The sequence below is a fragment of the Tripterygium wilfordii genome, chromosome 21 (genome assembly GCF_013401445.1).
Source record: "Tripterygium wilfordii isolate XIE 37 chromosome 21, ASM1340144v1, whole genome shotgun sequence".
NCBI lineage: Eukaryota > Viridiplantae > Streptophyta > Magnoliopsida > Celastrales > Celastraceae > Tripterygium > Tripterygium wilfordii.
The window spans coordinates 14,071,243-14,086,318 of record NC_052252.1 but is presented as its reverse complement, the minus strand read 5'-3'; the positions used below and the strand labels follow the sequence as shown (position 1 = coordinate 14,086,318).

General features: G+C 39.1%; 3 protein-coding genes across 6 annotated transcripts; 1 reads left to right on the top strand and 2 right to left on the bottom strand.

The window, feature by feature from the left end:
• Positions 1–401: 401 nt before the first annotated feature.
• LOC119990004 (derlin-2.2) lies at positions 402–4,294 on the top strand. Its single transcript, XM_038835809.1, has 6 exons — positions 402–733; positions 1,267–1,366; positions 2,512–2,726; positions 2,825–2,908; positions 3,114–3,167; positions 3,738–4,294. The coding sequence occupies exons 1-6, from the start codon at positions 635–637 to the stop codon at positions 3,918–3,920; spliced, it is 735 nt and encodes a 244-aa protein (XP_038691737.1). The 5' UTR covers positions 402–634; the 3' UTR covers positions 3,921–4,294.
• A 602-nt stretch (positions 4,295–4,896) lies between these two features.
• On the bottom strand, positions 4,897–8,346 carry LOC119990002 (nuclear intron maturase 1, mitochondrial). Of its 2 annotated transcripts, none has more exons than XM_038835803.1 (2): positions 5,647–8,346; positions 4,897–5,369 (listed from the first exon to the last, which is right to left on the bottom strand). In XM_038835803.1, exon 1 carries the CDS (start codon positions 7,883–7,885, stop codon positions 5,810–5,812), a length of 2,076 nt encoding a protein of 691 aa, XP_038691731.1. In that variant the 5' UTR covers positions 7,886–8,346; the 3' UTR covers positions 4,897–5,369; positions 5,647–5,809. The 2 variants fall into 2 exon arrangements, with proteins under 2 accessions (XP_038691731.1, XP_038691732.1); XM_038835804.1 differs by having other exon boundaries at positions 4,897–5,257.
• A 139-nt stretch (positions 8,347–8,485) lies between these two features.
• LOC119990003 (tobamovirus multiplication protein 1) lies at positions 8,486–14,329 on the bottom strand. 3 transcript variants are annotated; one of them, XM_038835805.1, is made up of 12 exons: positions 14,174–14,329; positions 13,796–13,995; positions 13,172–13,262; positions 13,011–13,063; positions 12,461–12,553; positions 12,238–12,309; positions 10,886–10,958; positions 10,673–10,718; positions 10,471–10,534; positions 9,705–9,758; positions 9,147–9,224; positions 8,486–9,053 (listed from the first exon to the last, which is right to left on the bottom strand). In XM_038835805.1, exons 1-12 carry the CDS (start codon positions 14,247–14,249, stop codon positions 8,961–8,963), a joined length of 993 nt encoding a protein of 330 aa, XP_038691733.1. In that variant the 5' UTR covers positions 14,250–14,329; the 3' UTR covers positions 8,486–8,960. The 3 variants fall into 3 exon arrangements, with proteins under 3 accessions (XP_038691733.1, XP_038691736.1, XP_038691735.1); XM_038835808.1 differs by having other exon boundaries at positions 13,796–13,987; positions 14,174–14,312; XM_038835807.1 differs by having other exon boundaries at positions 13,796–13,990; positions 14,174–14,283.
• Between the last annotated feature and the right edge of the window lie 747 nt (positions 14,330–15,076).

Sequence of the window (15,076 nt, the reverse complement as noted above, 5' to 3'; positions counted from 1 at the left end):
GAGACAGAATTCAGGCTATAAAAGAAAATGACTAAAACAACGATAAAAAGGTTCAGATATCCAAACACAACAACACCATAAGAAGAAAATGATTAAAAATGTTGTCGAAAAGGTTCCTAATCACAATCCATTTGACGAGACCATCTATTCAAACGTTCTATGCATGCTAACCTTTGAGAGACTCCAATTCGGAATCTCTCAAAGGTTATCCACTTACCATTTGATTAAAAACGTATGCTTATTTGTCTATTTTTTTAACGGTGTATTATCAAAGTAAGGATGAAAAAAAGAAAGGAAAGAGAGAGATACTCTAGACGGCGGTATTTTCCTATCTGAACCTGAAAAACAAATGGTTGGTAAGTGAGCTGCACGCGTTTGCTGATTGGTCTTTGTTTTATCATTTCACGATAGATTCCAAAAACACTAATACGAATTCACAGCTGTTCACATTCATATAAAACTGGATTTCACTTTCATTCGGTTCCTCCGTCCTCGTCCGATGAGATTCTGACTTGATCTTCAAAAATCAAAACCCCGGTCACCGGTATATTAGTCTTTTGCAACCCTAAGAAGAAGAAGAAGAAATCGCATCGGTTGTTGTGATTCAGAGAAGATAAAATCAACAATCTTGATTATGGCTCAAGCTGTGGAAGAATGGTACAAGCAGATGCCCATCATCACCCGTTCATATCTCACGGCTGCTGTCGTCACGACTATCGGTTGCTCTCTCGATGTATGCTTCTATTTTTATTCTGTTTTTACGTTTTGTTTATCTGGTTCTGGATTTTGGTTCTATTTGGGGGTACGTGTTCGCCTGATTCTTTATGAAGGGTTAAGAGTTTTATTGGTTTGCCTCGAGAAGTTTGTTTCTTTCCCAATGGGTTCTATTCTTTTTGGCTGATTTCAACTGGGTTTGTCTTAATTCTGAGAATTATTGACTTCTTTAAATCCAACCCGTAAATTTTTACTGGAAATCTTTCGGGGAGTGATGGTTTCAATTTTTTTGGATGTCATTTATGGAGTAAGTGGGCTAATGGGGTTTGATCCGTTAGGTTATAGCATTTTAATATCTAATCTTTTTGAATTTAACGCACCAATTCCTATCTTCGGATTTACGAACAAAAGCTTCGCAGTGCTTCAGTATTTGGGATTTTTTGGGTGTATACATGTTTCTTTGTCCATTTTTTGGACACTAAAAGATGGATGAGAACTTTTAATTTTGGTTCTCTTAAATTCTTAATTTTTTTGGCATTCACATGTATGCAGATAATATCTCCTTATCATCTGTACTTGAACCCTAAACTGGTCGTCAAGCAGTACGAGATCTGGCGCCTCGTCACCAATTTTTTGTACTTCCGCAAGATGGGTAAGTCTAAGCTTTTGTTGAGTTTGTGCTTCATGGTCTCTTCATTGTGGAGAATGGCTGCTTCTTGTATGATGCGTTTCATTTGCTTCTCGATTGTCCAACCATTTTTCTCTAGGGTACTTTTGGTTTTATGATAATGCGCATAATATGTACACCTATGTATTCAATTGTAGAGTATTTTTATTAGATGTTGATGTGGGTTATTTTGGTGGAGCTTGTTGAGTATCACATATGTGGATAAGTTGCTTGGATATGGAAGGAAATTGTCATTCGGTTTTTCAGGGCCATAAGAACTCAGTGGTATAGTTTAAGGATGCAACTTAGAGGTTACATATTCAATTCTTGGAAACAACCTCTCCACATATTACATGGGGGTAAGATTGCGTATATCCTGTCCGTCCCTGACCCTGCCCACGCCCACTGTGGGAGCCTTCTGCACAAGAGTTGGTTAACCTTTAAAAAAATGTAAGTCATCATAGTTTCATAGTGACACCATTAATATTTAGAGTTCAAAAATCTCTCTCAATATGGGTGGTGAATCTGCAAGGATACGATATCAGTGAATTTCTATGGCTTCGTTCTAGCAAAAGAAAGATGAGAACATAAATTTCACCATTGCAATACTTTTGGTTCATTGTCCTCAATATGTATGTGGACTCATAATATTTAAATACACAATCTCTTCCCCTAATTATGAAATTACCTAGCTTGAAGCTCAAACTTATGAAAAGGTGCCAAACACCCCATTGCGGAAGTGAAAAAAAGAAGGAAGAGAAGGATAAATAAATAATAGAAAATGCATTTATCTGACGTGTAATAAATAACATATACATATCCAGCATGCATGCACAAACGCATTGGGTGTTCAACCTACACTTGTTTTTTCCTCCAAACCCTAAATAACGAATGCATTTGCCAACTTGTTTGACATTTAATGGTTACCGTTAAGCTCTAACAAGAATTGGGGGTTCAACGTACAAGCACGAAGCACGCAAGAGAGCGCGTGAATATACCTGTATTCTAATAGTTATGTTTATTGTCCATTATTATGCAAGTGTTAGTGTTAATTACTTCATTGCAATTGATGTTGATTCCTTTTCATCAATATTTGTTTTCTCTCACATCTAATTTCTTTTTAATGCCAGATTTGGACTTCTTGTTTCACATGTTTTTTCTTGCTCGATACTGCAAGCTTCTTGAAGAGAATTCCTTCAGGGGAAGAACTGCAGATTTCTTTTACATGCTTCTCTTTGGCGCAACTGTTTTAACTGGCATCGTGCTTCTGGGAGGGATGATACCTTACCTGTCGGAATCGTTTGCGAAAATTATATTCCTTAGTAACTCACTCACATTTATGATGGTTAGTCTGTGCTACTCAAAAGTGTCAAATACTATATTTTTTGGTTGTGTTTTCAGCATGTATTTTGAGAAGCTTTTTAATTTCCGACTCTGTTACAGGTTTATGTCTGGAGCAAACAAAATCCGTATATTCATATGAGTTTCTTGGGCCTCTTTACCTTCACAGCTGCGTACCTTCCTTGGGTGAGTAAGCTTATTCTTTGTATCGTTGTTTTTCTGTATCAATATTTTTGGATTCACTTTTGTCATTTTTGTCCCAAAGCTGATTGGATCAAATTTTAAGTTCTTGCCAAATTTCCATCCGAGGCACCTCTAATTATCGCTTTTATCTTTTGTCTCTTTCACCCTATTTGCCTCAGAAGTTAACTGGTTCTCCTGTTTTGGGTAGGTGCTTCTTGGTTTTTCTGTTCTTGTTGGTGCCAGTGCGTGGGTGGACTTACTGGTAAGTTTTCTTTTCTTAAATCCCCTTTCGGGAGGAATATAGCAAATTATGTTTGTAAATCCTTGTTTATACATAGATTTTGTGCACAAGCTTAACATCATACATGCTGGAGAGCAAAATTATAGCCTATTGTATTTTTATCCCGTTGGAAATATTGGGTTTAGGGTTATTGGAGCTTGGTAAGTTCATTTTTTCCAGGAGAGTTGTGCTCTAAGTCTCATAGACATAACCCAAGTCTATACCTTTCTACAACCTGATAAGAACTTTTTCAGAACCCTAGTGTAGTTTCTGGAGTTTAATATGTACGCATCATATATTCATGTAGATCTCTTATTTTCCGCTCATCTAAATGATTGCCTGTCATTATGAGAAAAGCTAGAATGCACACCAGATTTACTTATTCAATTTGTGTGTGTTGTTTGTACATATAATCTGGGTTTTGGAGGCGGTCCGTCTGTTAGGTAGGACTCCCTGTTAATATTGCTCTGTATGTATTTTTGCATCCGATGTCATTAATATGTTCACCTTCTTCGCATGTTGTCTAAAATCTGCATGTGTTTTGTGGTTCAGGGAATGATAGCTGGTCATGCCTACTATTTTCTTGAAGTTGTTTACCCACTAATGACTGGTCGTCGTCCCCTACGAACTCCATCATTCATTAAAGCACTGTTTGCTGACGAGGATGTCGTAGTAGCGCGGCCTGCAAACATGAGATTTGCGCCCCCTGCAGTCGAGGAAGTTCACCAAGACTAGTTTAGATTTTTCTGACTAGTAAGGGTGGATTAGGAAGTGTTGATTCTGGTTTTATTAGTTCAAGCTTGGAAACAGTGGTGGAAATGATTGATAGTCTACCTGGACGCGCCAATTGGTTTTCCTATGTGGTCTTACCATGTCATATCAAGTTTCTATAGCACAAATAGCCGTGAGACTTGGAGATGAAGTTTTATAATTTGTCAATAGATGGTATTTTGGCTAGGATAGATACATGAAAATGTATTGTTTTTTCAAACTCTTGGATAATTATACAGCCAATGTTTTGTGTAAGTTCAGGAGCAGCCAAATTGTGATTTGTGATCACCATTCGACGTGAAAACTTAGGTACATAATTAATTTTATCTTTAGGGTTACCTTGTTTGGATCTCTCAAATTGGAGCTTCAGCACCACGGGCTAAAATTCTGCATCTGGAGCTGCCACCAATTCTACCTCTAACAATGACAGCAGTCTTGCCTTAGGACTCATTGATGCTCTGCCAAACCTTTAGGACTCCCCCTGTTGTTGGTTCTTTGAGACCATATTGGTTTGATATATTGTAATTGAAGAAAGATATCCACCCGCGAGTACCAAAGCAATGTTCAATGGTACACACTATACAGTAGCATAACCACTGCAATGCTTGCTAACCAGCACTAACTTGCACTATGGCAGTTGCTTTACTGGTGCAGAGTCTGCATACTAGGTCAAACCTTCGCCCATTAAGGAAAAGCTCATCAATTTAGATGGCTAAAACAACTGCGTCCTCTCATTTTATGGCAAAGCTCAATGCAGAGGGGTTACAAATACTATATTGCTGAAAGATTACCATACATAATGTTCTGACTACAAAAAAGAAAAGAAAAGAAAAGAAAATTAGTAAACTCGAAGCAGAAAGCAAAGTCAGCTACATACACCATTAGACAGGTTCAACGTTGTGTAGAATGGCATACCACCTCCACCTGAGTCCTAATTACAGGACTAAAACGCATCCAAAATACATTTCAGTATCAACCAGTGTCAATTTCCTAAATGACAAACACAAAAATTTCCTTCTACCAAGGACTTCATCAAACAACCTGCATACGTCCCATCTGCGAACAGATTCTTTAAATCGCAAGATCCATGAAGAGATCAATTTAATTATCTCCTCTACAACAAGACAGATCTTTAAAGCACAAGAATCATGAAGAAATCAATTTAATCATCTCCTCTTCAACAAGATGAAATCAGCTTCACAACATGCAACTGGTAAAAATTACCAGCACAGAGCTAGACTAGAATAAGACATCCGAATACGTTTTAAGTTTCTCCTTGTCTTCAACACCTTCAATGGCACCTAAACTTTCATAACCAAATCATTTGTTTTAAACATCAAATAGATGAAATTCTCTTTGGAGGCAACTTGCGCAGAATGTAAAGGACAAGGCTGAAGGTAGGATCTCAACAAGCTGTCAGATGAGCAAGAGAACTTCCATAATCAGTAAGAAAGCAGATCTAAAAGAAACATGTTTTTCAATTATTCAAGCTTAATGCAATACCATTAGTAGATAAAGTTAAAAATTGGATGATCCAAAACGTCAAGCGAGGCATCAGAATCAACAGCAGATAAAACAACATGCTTTTGAGTGTTAATCAAAAGTATATCAATGAAAGTAAACTGTAAACCTATGTCTAAAAGAGCAGCTATGTCTCAGAAAGAGAAAACAGTGTAATAATGCCACATACCTGCAGCTTTCTAGATAACAAATACATGTATGCGATCCCAACCATCACTTCAAATATATGTCATCAAATATCAAATACAGAGAAGTAACATTTGCACCAATTTTAAACATCTACAGAGTTCCACTCGAAGTATCAAATCACTTGGTTGATTCCACATCATACTTTACAGTGTCACCTTCATTTCTGCTGAAGGGTCATTTGTTTCCTTATGAAAGTTCGACAGGTAGCTCCGAATGCCAAGTGTCTTACAGTTCCATAAAATCTCAGATATCTCATCTTGAGGAGTACTCGGACCTTGCTGTTTTATTGATCTATTTAAGGTACAAAAGAATTTTGGATCTTGCAATCTAATATACTCCCGCAACACCAGTTCATGATATGGAACCCAGTTCCGAGATAAGGGAGTGTAATCACATGATGGAATCAAAGACATATGTGAGAATTGAACTCCTTCAATTGCATCAACCAGCCCCATCCTCAAGAGATCAGAATACTCTGGAGCAGAGTTGTTGCTACTCTCTCTCAGAGGATGGCTAAGATTACGCGAAGCAATGCTATAAACCTTAGCACGAGATTTTAATCTATATCTTGCCGCATACAGTTTGGCCAGAGAGCTACGAATCACATAAGCACAAAACCCAACAACTTTCTTGCGATTATCAGCATATCTATACCAATCAGCCATAGTCTCAAGAAACTTATTCATTTGGGAATTTGTATGAGCTTGACTTGAGTAAAGCATTGGATTACAAGGCAAAGGCTCAGGGTCCTTGTCACCTTTAACAAGCTCAAGCCGCCGGAACTGGCGGATACATTGCTGCAAGCAAGCGGTGACAGAAAGCAAAGTTCCCACACCCTTTTCACTCACAATGGAACCTCCACTTGATGTGTAGCGAAGAGTAGGATGTATCACCCTGCGGCAAATTATATGATCCAGGAACTGAATCCCCCTACTTATGTGTTCAATCTCTACTTTGGAGTTATCCAACCTTATCCCATATTTACTCTCACAAAACTGAATTATTTCCCTACGTACTGCCACTGCATCCTCCCTTGGCCCTCGAATACCAATCAAGAAATGACCACCATAACGAATGTAATCCATTTTTCGTGTCTTCTCTCTCCCACTTGATGGAACAAACTCAGGCCAAGAAGGGTTATGACATCCATCATCAATGGAATCTTTCCATATTGAATCGTTCTTATTAGGCCTAAAGAACTCAACTATCTTCCCCTCCATCATTTGATCCAATTCATTAAGACACACATTAGCTAATAACGGACTCAATATCCCACAATAACCATAGTTGGGTACCATTGCAGCCTCCTCAGGAGCGAAATTAAAGAAGCTCCTCAACCAATAAGGGTCAGGTTTCGGTTCATTCTCATTCAAAATCTTCTTCTTCTTAGAGCCCTTCCTTTTCTTCTTTTTTCCATCAGCCTCTTCTTCTTTATCCCTTCCCAATCGATTCTTACGGGGCACTGTAAGCCCCGAATTTATCAAGCTTAACACTTTCTTATCTTTAACAACCTTTTCTACACAATCCATAACTACTTCGGCATCCACATTGTCAAGAATCTCGCTCAAATCACCTCTTAGGAACCATAGATACCCCGCAAAATTACTCCTTATATTCCTAATCACCGTATGTGGATTCCTCCCAGGCCTGAATGCGTGTGATTTCTTTGAAAACCGTGCTTCAAAGACAGGCTCTAGCACCATCAAGAGTACCTCCTGAACAACACGGTCCTGAAACAATTGCTCATCGGATTGGAGCATTGCCTCAAGCCTGCGCTTGGAGATAATCCTTGTGAGAGCCGTGTCATTCGGGCTTCGGACGAGCAGGTGAGCACGGTCATTCCACTTGAAACGATTCTTCAGAATGGCATCACGGAGGGTGAGGAGGGAGACGAGGGTGCTGGAGTGTACGGAGCTGCGGGAAGGGAAAGTGGAGGTGAAGTGGGCGCAGCATCGCTGGTAGGCGAGCACCCAAAGGTCAAGCTTCGAAAGGAAGCCGGTGAGGTTGGGGAAGGTGGCTGCTGGTGGAGAAGCGAAGGACTTGACCCAGATTGACGAGCATATATCGATTGGGTCTTCTTTGAGGAGGGTGTACGGGTCTTGGGTTTGTTGTAGTTGTGGTCTGCGTGGAGTACAAAGGGAGGAGAGAGAGCGAGGGGAAGGAAGGGATTTGGGGTAGGAAATGTAGGGAAGGTGTTTGATGTATTGTCTCAATGGCATATCTTAGATGCGTAGATATGCTGAAGGAAATGGAGGGAAGGTGTTCATTTTCATATAAGACTCGCTTTCACTTTCATATGGTTCCTCGTCCGATGAGACTCTAAACCGGCCTTCCAAAATTCAAGACCCCCGGTGACCGGTATATTCGCCTTCTGCAACCCTAAGAAGAAGAAGAAATCGCATCGATTGTTGTGATAATAAACAATCTTGATTATGGCTCAAGCCGTGGAAGAATGGTACAAGCAGATGTCCATCATCACCCGTTCATATCTCACGGCTGCTATCATCAGAACTATCGGTTGCTCTCTCGAAGAAGGGTTAAGAGTTTTATTGTTTTGCCTCGACAAGTTTGTTTCTTTCCAAGTGGGTTTAATTCTTCTTGGCTGATTTCAATTGGGTTCGTCTTAATTCTGAGAATTATTGACTTCTTTAAATCCAACCCTTCATTTTCACTGGAAATCTTTTGGGAGTGATGGTTTCATAATTTTTTTTTTCTATATCATTTATGGAGTTAGTGGGCTAATGGAGTTTGATCCATTAGGTTATATATATGAGATTCTTTGGGTGGTGTTCCTTTGGGCACTAAAAAGATGTTCTGACTACAACAAAACGGAAATTTGCAAACTCCAAGCAGAAAGCTAGACAGCTACATAACCATTAGACAGGTTCAACATCGTGTAGAATGGCATACCACCAAAGCCATAATTACAGGACTAAAATAGTAAAATGCATACATTTCAGTATCAACCAGTGTCAAATTCTTAAAATGACTTGGATACAAAATTTTCCTTCTACCAACGACTTCAACAAATAACCTGCATACGCCATGAACAGATTCTTTAAATCACAAGATCCATGAAGAAATCAATTTGAGTATATCCTCTTCAACAAGATGAAATCGGCTTCGCGACATGCAACTGGTAAAAATTGCTGGCACAGAGCTAGACCAGAATGAGACATCCGGATAAGTTTTAGGATTCTTCTTGTCTTCAACACCTTCAATAGCACCTCAACTTTCATACCCAATGATCATTTGTTTTGGAAAAAAAATAAAAACATTGAATAAGCATTGTAGCTAATGGATGGGGTGATATTGGGCTGAAATTCTCTTTGGAGGCAACTTGCGCAGGATGTAAAGCACAAGGGCTGAAGGTAGGATCTCAACAAGCTGTCAGATGAGCAACACAACTTCCATAATCAGTAAGAAAGCAAGAGATCTAAAAGGAACATGTTTTTCAATTACTCAAGCTTAGTATAATACCATGTAGTAGATAAAGTTCAAAATTGGATGATTCAATACGTCAAGCGAGGCATCTGAATCAAAAGCAGATAAAACAACCTGCATTCGAGTGTTGATCAAAAGTATAACAATGAAAGTAAACTGTAACCCTATGTCTAAAAGAGCAGCAATGCCTCAGAAAGAGAAAACAGAATGCATGTAATCCCAACCATCACTTCAAAGATATGTCATTATAATGTTGCAACTGCAAAAGTCCATACATGATACATCTATAGCTTCATTGCCTAATAGTTTTGCTCCTACCAAGTCATATTAAGCTTGTGCATTGGACAGAAGCAGATATATTCACCACCTCAAATGAAAATAGTTCACTATCTCCAGCTTCATAACAACCTATTTTTCGCACTCATGCAATCTCAACTAAGCCTGGTATTGAATATATATATATTTTTTTTTGTGTGTGTTTTTTAAGATAAAGGACTAGTCAGGTCATTGTCCTGGAGCAATTATCATGTTAATACTGTGAAATGATGGGCTAGTTAGTGAAATTATTTGTCGCAAATGAAGTTTGAAGCTTACCACAAAGCATCTTATAAGAAAGCAGGTGAAACAGACAGCTGTAACAGATCCAACCTGCAAAAAAACACAGCTAAAATCAAAGATAATTAACTTCAAAAATCCAAAAAAAAATTATTCTTGGTGATTGGTTCTTCTATTCACAGGGAAGGGGGTGGGGGAGAGGTGAGGGGTAGAGAATCTTTGATACATCAAGGAAAAGATAAATGCATATAATTGCAAGAAGTTAACTTGTCCAGAGTTCATCGTAAGTCGAATGTCTGATAATAGCAACTAAGCTATCGTCACTCTTATGCACGCGTCCAGTAAACCAAGCTGCAAACTTTCATTAACGTGTAGAATCAATTCATCTTTGTTCATCTGCTATGCCAACATACTTCTTATGGTGAGGAATGGAACCACAAAATCATGAATACCATCAAATTCAAGAAATCAGCCAGCGAGTTTTTCCACACTGAACATGGTCTAATCAGACTGTTCTGAAGTCTGAACTTGCAATGACTGCAAATATTTACTGTCAATCATTGAATTTACGGTGTAATGATTGCTATCAAAAGAGAGATTTGACATCATTAAACCCTGAGTGATCCTTGAGGCATGATCAGTACAATAATGATTTTCTAATAGATCTCTCATGATTTCCATCTTCACGATAGTTAAGTAATACTGCTAAAAAAAGTTCACAAAAATTTCTTCATTCAGTGATATGCATAGCATGCCACAGCAATCATAAGCGATGCAATGTAAAAAAATCATTGAAATCACAGACCTCGTGAAGCTTCTTTCTTCTCCCCTTAGATTCAATGGGAAAGCGTCTCAGCATGAGGAACAACCTGTAAGTATTTTAGTGACAATTCATAGACGGCAACCCAATGGATTGTACCATGATGGTATTTGAGTAAATAGCATTAAGGCAGCCTAGAAGTTGTGTGACTACCTTATAGCCAGTAACTAAAACACAAACCACATACCTTCCTCCATACAGCAAGAATCCTAAGGCAGCTACGAATGACACCACTGGAAATGGAATTATAAAATAAAATTAGTAGGATCCTTTTGTGAACAAACTGATACATGCCATGCACAAAATAACTTAGAAAGAATTTGAAGGTGAAATTCTAGTCTTAAGTCTTAACAAAGGAGACCTTCTGAAATACAAGTTATTCCACATACGATTGCCTAACCTGCAATAAATATTTTTCCAATGAGTTCCACCACCGTGTTGTCATTCACCCAGAGGTATGCCCAGATGCAAACCTGATAACATCATAGTAAACAAACAGAGCTAAAATCAATGTTTCAGAAATGGCACTTAAAGTTTCTCCATGGAGGACAGCTGTCTTTTTAACAGGCAAACATGTCAATCAGTGGTAAAGTTGCAATCATGCAATCTAAAGGGCTAGAAGTCAAAAGTACAATTCTTGGAAACATCATTTCCGCATGGGTAAGGTACGCCTACATCCCCGACCCCCCCAGTGAACCTTGTGCACGGAAGTTGTTTACCTATACTCAGACGAACATGTGGCACAATGGTATAGTAGTAGGGGTGCAACCTAGATGTCACAAGTTTAATTCCTAGACATATGATGTGGAGGTAAGGTATGTACATCCCGTTGTCACCACCTCACCTACTGCGAGAGCATTGTGCACAAGAGTTGTTTATATTTTTTCAACATATGAACATGTGGCCCAATGGTAGAGTTACAGGGAATGAAACTAAAGGTCACAGGTTCAATTCTTGGAAACAGTCTCTTCACATATTATGTGAGGGTAAGGTTGTGGCCAATAGAATTGCAAGGGTGCAACCTAGATGTCACGAGTTGAATTCCTGAAGATAGCCCCTCCACATATTATGTGAGGCATATCTTGTGTTTCCCAATCCCGCCCACTGCAGGAGCCTTGGGCACAAGGGTTGTTTAACAATGATATTTCAGTTCACAGGTGATAAGAACCAGGCTCACAAAGACAAGACTGTAGAATCAAACCCACAAAATACAAGAACAGAACAAACAACAACCAACTCAGATCCAATCAAGAACCGAGTCCCTGCTAGTTACCAGGAGCTGGCTCTCCCCATATCTGCTGCAGCAGCCCAATTCCTTCAATATTCTCGATGATCCCCTCACAACCCACACACACATTGTACGACCCTACCCACTCTGTCCAATTACCAAACTACCCTTCCTTTTCCATACAATTACTTGCAGAGGTGCACGGTTCTATCAACAGGCCACATGGATATACCCAATATAAAGCGCACAAACCACCAGCAATAGGCTTTTATACATGGAGATATTAAATATTGGCTGCAATGCAAGAATTAAGATCAAATCATTTGCGGGTGGCTGACCAATGATAAATTCATCAGATCCCCAAAAATCTCCACAGTTTTACCATCTAGTGTTTCGGCTGGCTTACATACAAATAAACAGAGATGACCACCAAAGAACCCAAGGGCCAAGGGCCCAAGAGAGCACATAAATATTATTATAATACGAGTCAAGCTCAGTGTGTGAGATTATAAGATGGAAAATACCTGTACGAAGTACACTGCACTGTTCACTGTTATATAAACAATCCTGAGCTTATCTGTGGGCAAGCTTCTCGCCTGGTTATTACATTAAAAGAAAAATTAGAACTTAGTGGTGCTAAAAACAAATACCACATTCCTGAGATTTACAATCTTAGTAATAGTGTGAAGATTTGGTCAACTAAGACTTAACACCGTCATCATCATAAGTAAGAAAACATAAACTCGCCTGGTGATATATCTCTGCCCAGAAAAGGACTAGAAGTGTGTAGGTAGAGAAAAATAGAAGTCCCGGCAGATCCAGTAATACCAAGGTTAGAATCTGGTTCAATAAGCAGCAGAAATAAGATGTTTTTTCTGTAGCAGAAAGCATAAATAAGAACCTTAGTGATCCTAAATGATACAGTCAAGGAAGAAATGATAAAAGCAATAAAGCAGTTTAATATTCATAGACATTCAGTTTCATGCTTTAGATGATTTGGGCAAATCACACGCGGGCAAGTGCGTCTTGACAGAAAATTATGCCATGAACAAACTATCTTAATCTGATATCTGTGGGAATTTTGTGTTTTTTCTCAAAAGAAAGATAGCAGACAGTTCATGGACAAAGTTGCATCATGGATAAATCACCTTCAAGCAACATTGGCAGAGGGGGAGAAAAAGAGCATGCAGATCATGCATCTATGCTCATCTACCAAGACATGAACATGACAAAAATGAAGCTGAAGCAAGGGGCTCCAGCAGCAAACAAGTATCACTTACAACTTATGAGAACTGACCTTGGGATGCAAAACGAATACTTGTTTGTGGAACCCAAACACGATCGCCCGTACTGCAACATAAGATTATAAGATACCAGAATCAGGAAACCAAATAAACAAAATTAGCTCCCCTGCAAAGAAGTTAAAAGTCTTGATGTCGCTGAAACTTAAAATAGCACCTCCATTAACAATAAAATTCATGAGATGGAAAACTTTCTGCGTAGTCCAGCCATATTCGGGGACTCTCAACTCAATCCTTATTAATTGAATCTGCAGTAAGAACAAACATGGCCTTACACATCCAGGAAACTAACCAAATACCAAGAGCATGGACAAAGAAGTTTGGTAAATCCACAGCCCGTGAAACAAAAATTCACAAGCAGAGCACAAGCGCTAAACAGTCAATTCTACTGGCGCTATAGCCATAACTTCACACGTCACAATGATTGAGTACCGTGACAATCATATATTCAAATGCAATCAACTGGGGAGAAACTGATTCAAAATATTTTTAATGCAAAAATTCAGCTTCACTATGTTCTCATCTAATAAATTTCACTCTCCTTTCACAAGCAGTGAAACTCAGTGTGGAAAAGTACTAATAAGTGCCACGCAACATCATCCTCAATGATCCCGATCTAATTTAACAACTAGATGGTTACATTAAAGCAAATCAAGTACTAGTCCACCTTAAATAAACAACATTATAATATCTAATTGCAACGCAACTTTCCAGAAACGCACTAACTGTAAAGAATTAAGTAGAACATAGAGCTCTAGAGAGAGGAGACAGAGAGACGGACCAGAGCAACGGAGGAGACGAGGGCATAAGCAGCGCAGAGAGTATAAAAGATTCTGTCTTGCCACTGGGTGGACTCGTTGACCTCGTCCCACCAGCTCGTCGTCAGCTGGTGGAGCTCCATCGGGCCCAAACTTTCCGGGGGAAAATATTCAGGGGAAAGTCGAAACCCTCCTTTCCAACCACCAAAAGACAGCTCCTTGGCTCAAATTCGAAAAAAAGAAAAAAAAAATTACGCCAAGGAAAAAAGTAAAAAACGAAATCAAAAAAATCTAAGTGAGAGAGACACGGGTCTGGTCTAATCTGTCCACCAACCGGTCTATCTACTTAACAGAGAGTGCTGAGAGTGAGCTTTTTTTTTAGACGGCTACAGCTCTCTCACCTAAGCTTCCGAGGGAGAAGAGGAGATGCTCAGGCTGCGATTCACAATGCCCTGTCACTCTATCATGTTTCCTCATCTGATACTCTTTTAAGCAAATATATTAATTGTTTACGACAAGCCCACACGTAGTTAATACAGACTATACAGTAATACTGTATTTTGAGGGGCAAATTAATTTCGCTTTGTATTAAAATAAATTAATCTCAATTACGAAAAGCCTAATCCCTAAGATTACCAGAAATCAAACCTATTTTGTTTCCATGATCTGAAATTTAACATGGAGCTTTCGTGAAGTCTCCAATCAGACTATCAAGAGTGGCCGCCGGTTAACTGTTAACGGTTAATGGAGTAGGTAGGGTTCACGAGCTGCGGGTGAGATGCGTAGATGCTGTACGAGATTCCTCCAGTGGATCCCTCAGATAAAGAGATTGTACTAATTTGACGGTTCGCGTCCCGAAGCTTCGTCACGGAGATGACGTGGCATGGGCAGTCATGTATGTTTGTATGTTTGTTGTCCTTTATGATGCAGAGCTTGAAAAAAGTAGCCATAAATATTTGGAACTTTATGTAATTTTATTATTTTTCTACTACTTTTCTTTAAAGGTACAAAGAGTGACCAACATTTATATGCACATTAAGATGTACATAATAGTAATGGAAAAACCAACTATCTTCTTGGAAATAACTAGCATTACAGGTAAGGTAAGGTAATTCAGTTGGTTTCAAGCAGTGGGGTATGAGGCTTCCATGGGAATACCACATAACCCTTCATTAGCATCAACATGGCTCTGCATCCTTGTGTATCTATCCATCCATCTTCCTTAGAATCCAAACTCCAAAGTCTGTGTAAGCCGAAGATGGCTGGTGAGGCAAAGGCTTTGGTTGATGGGATGTTGGCCAGGT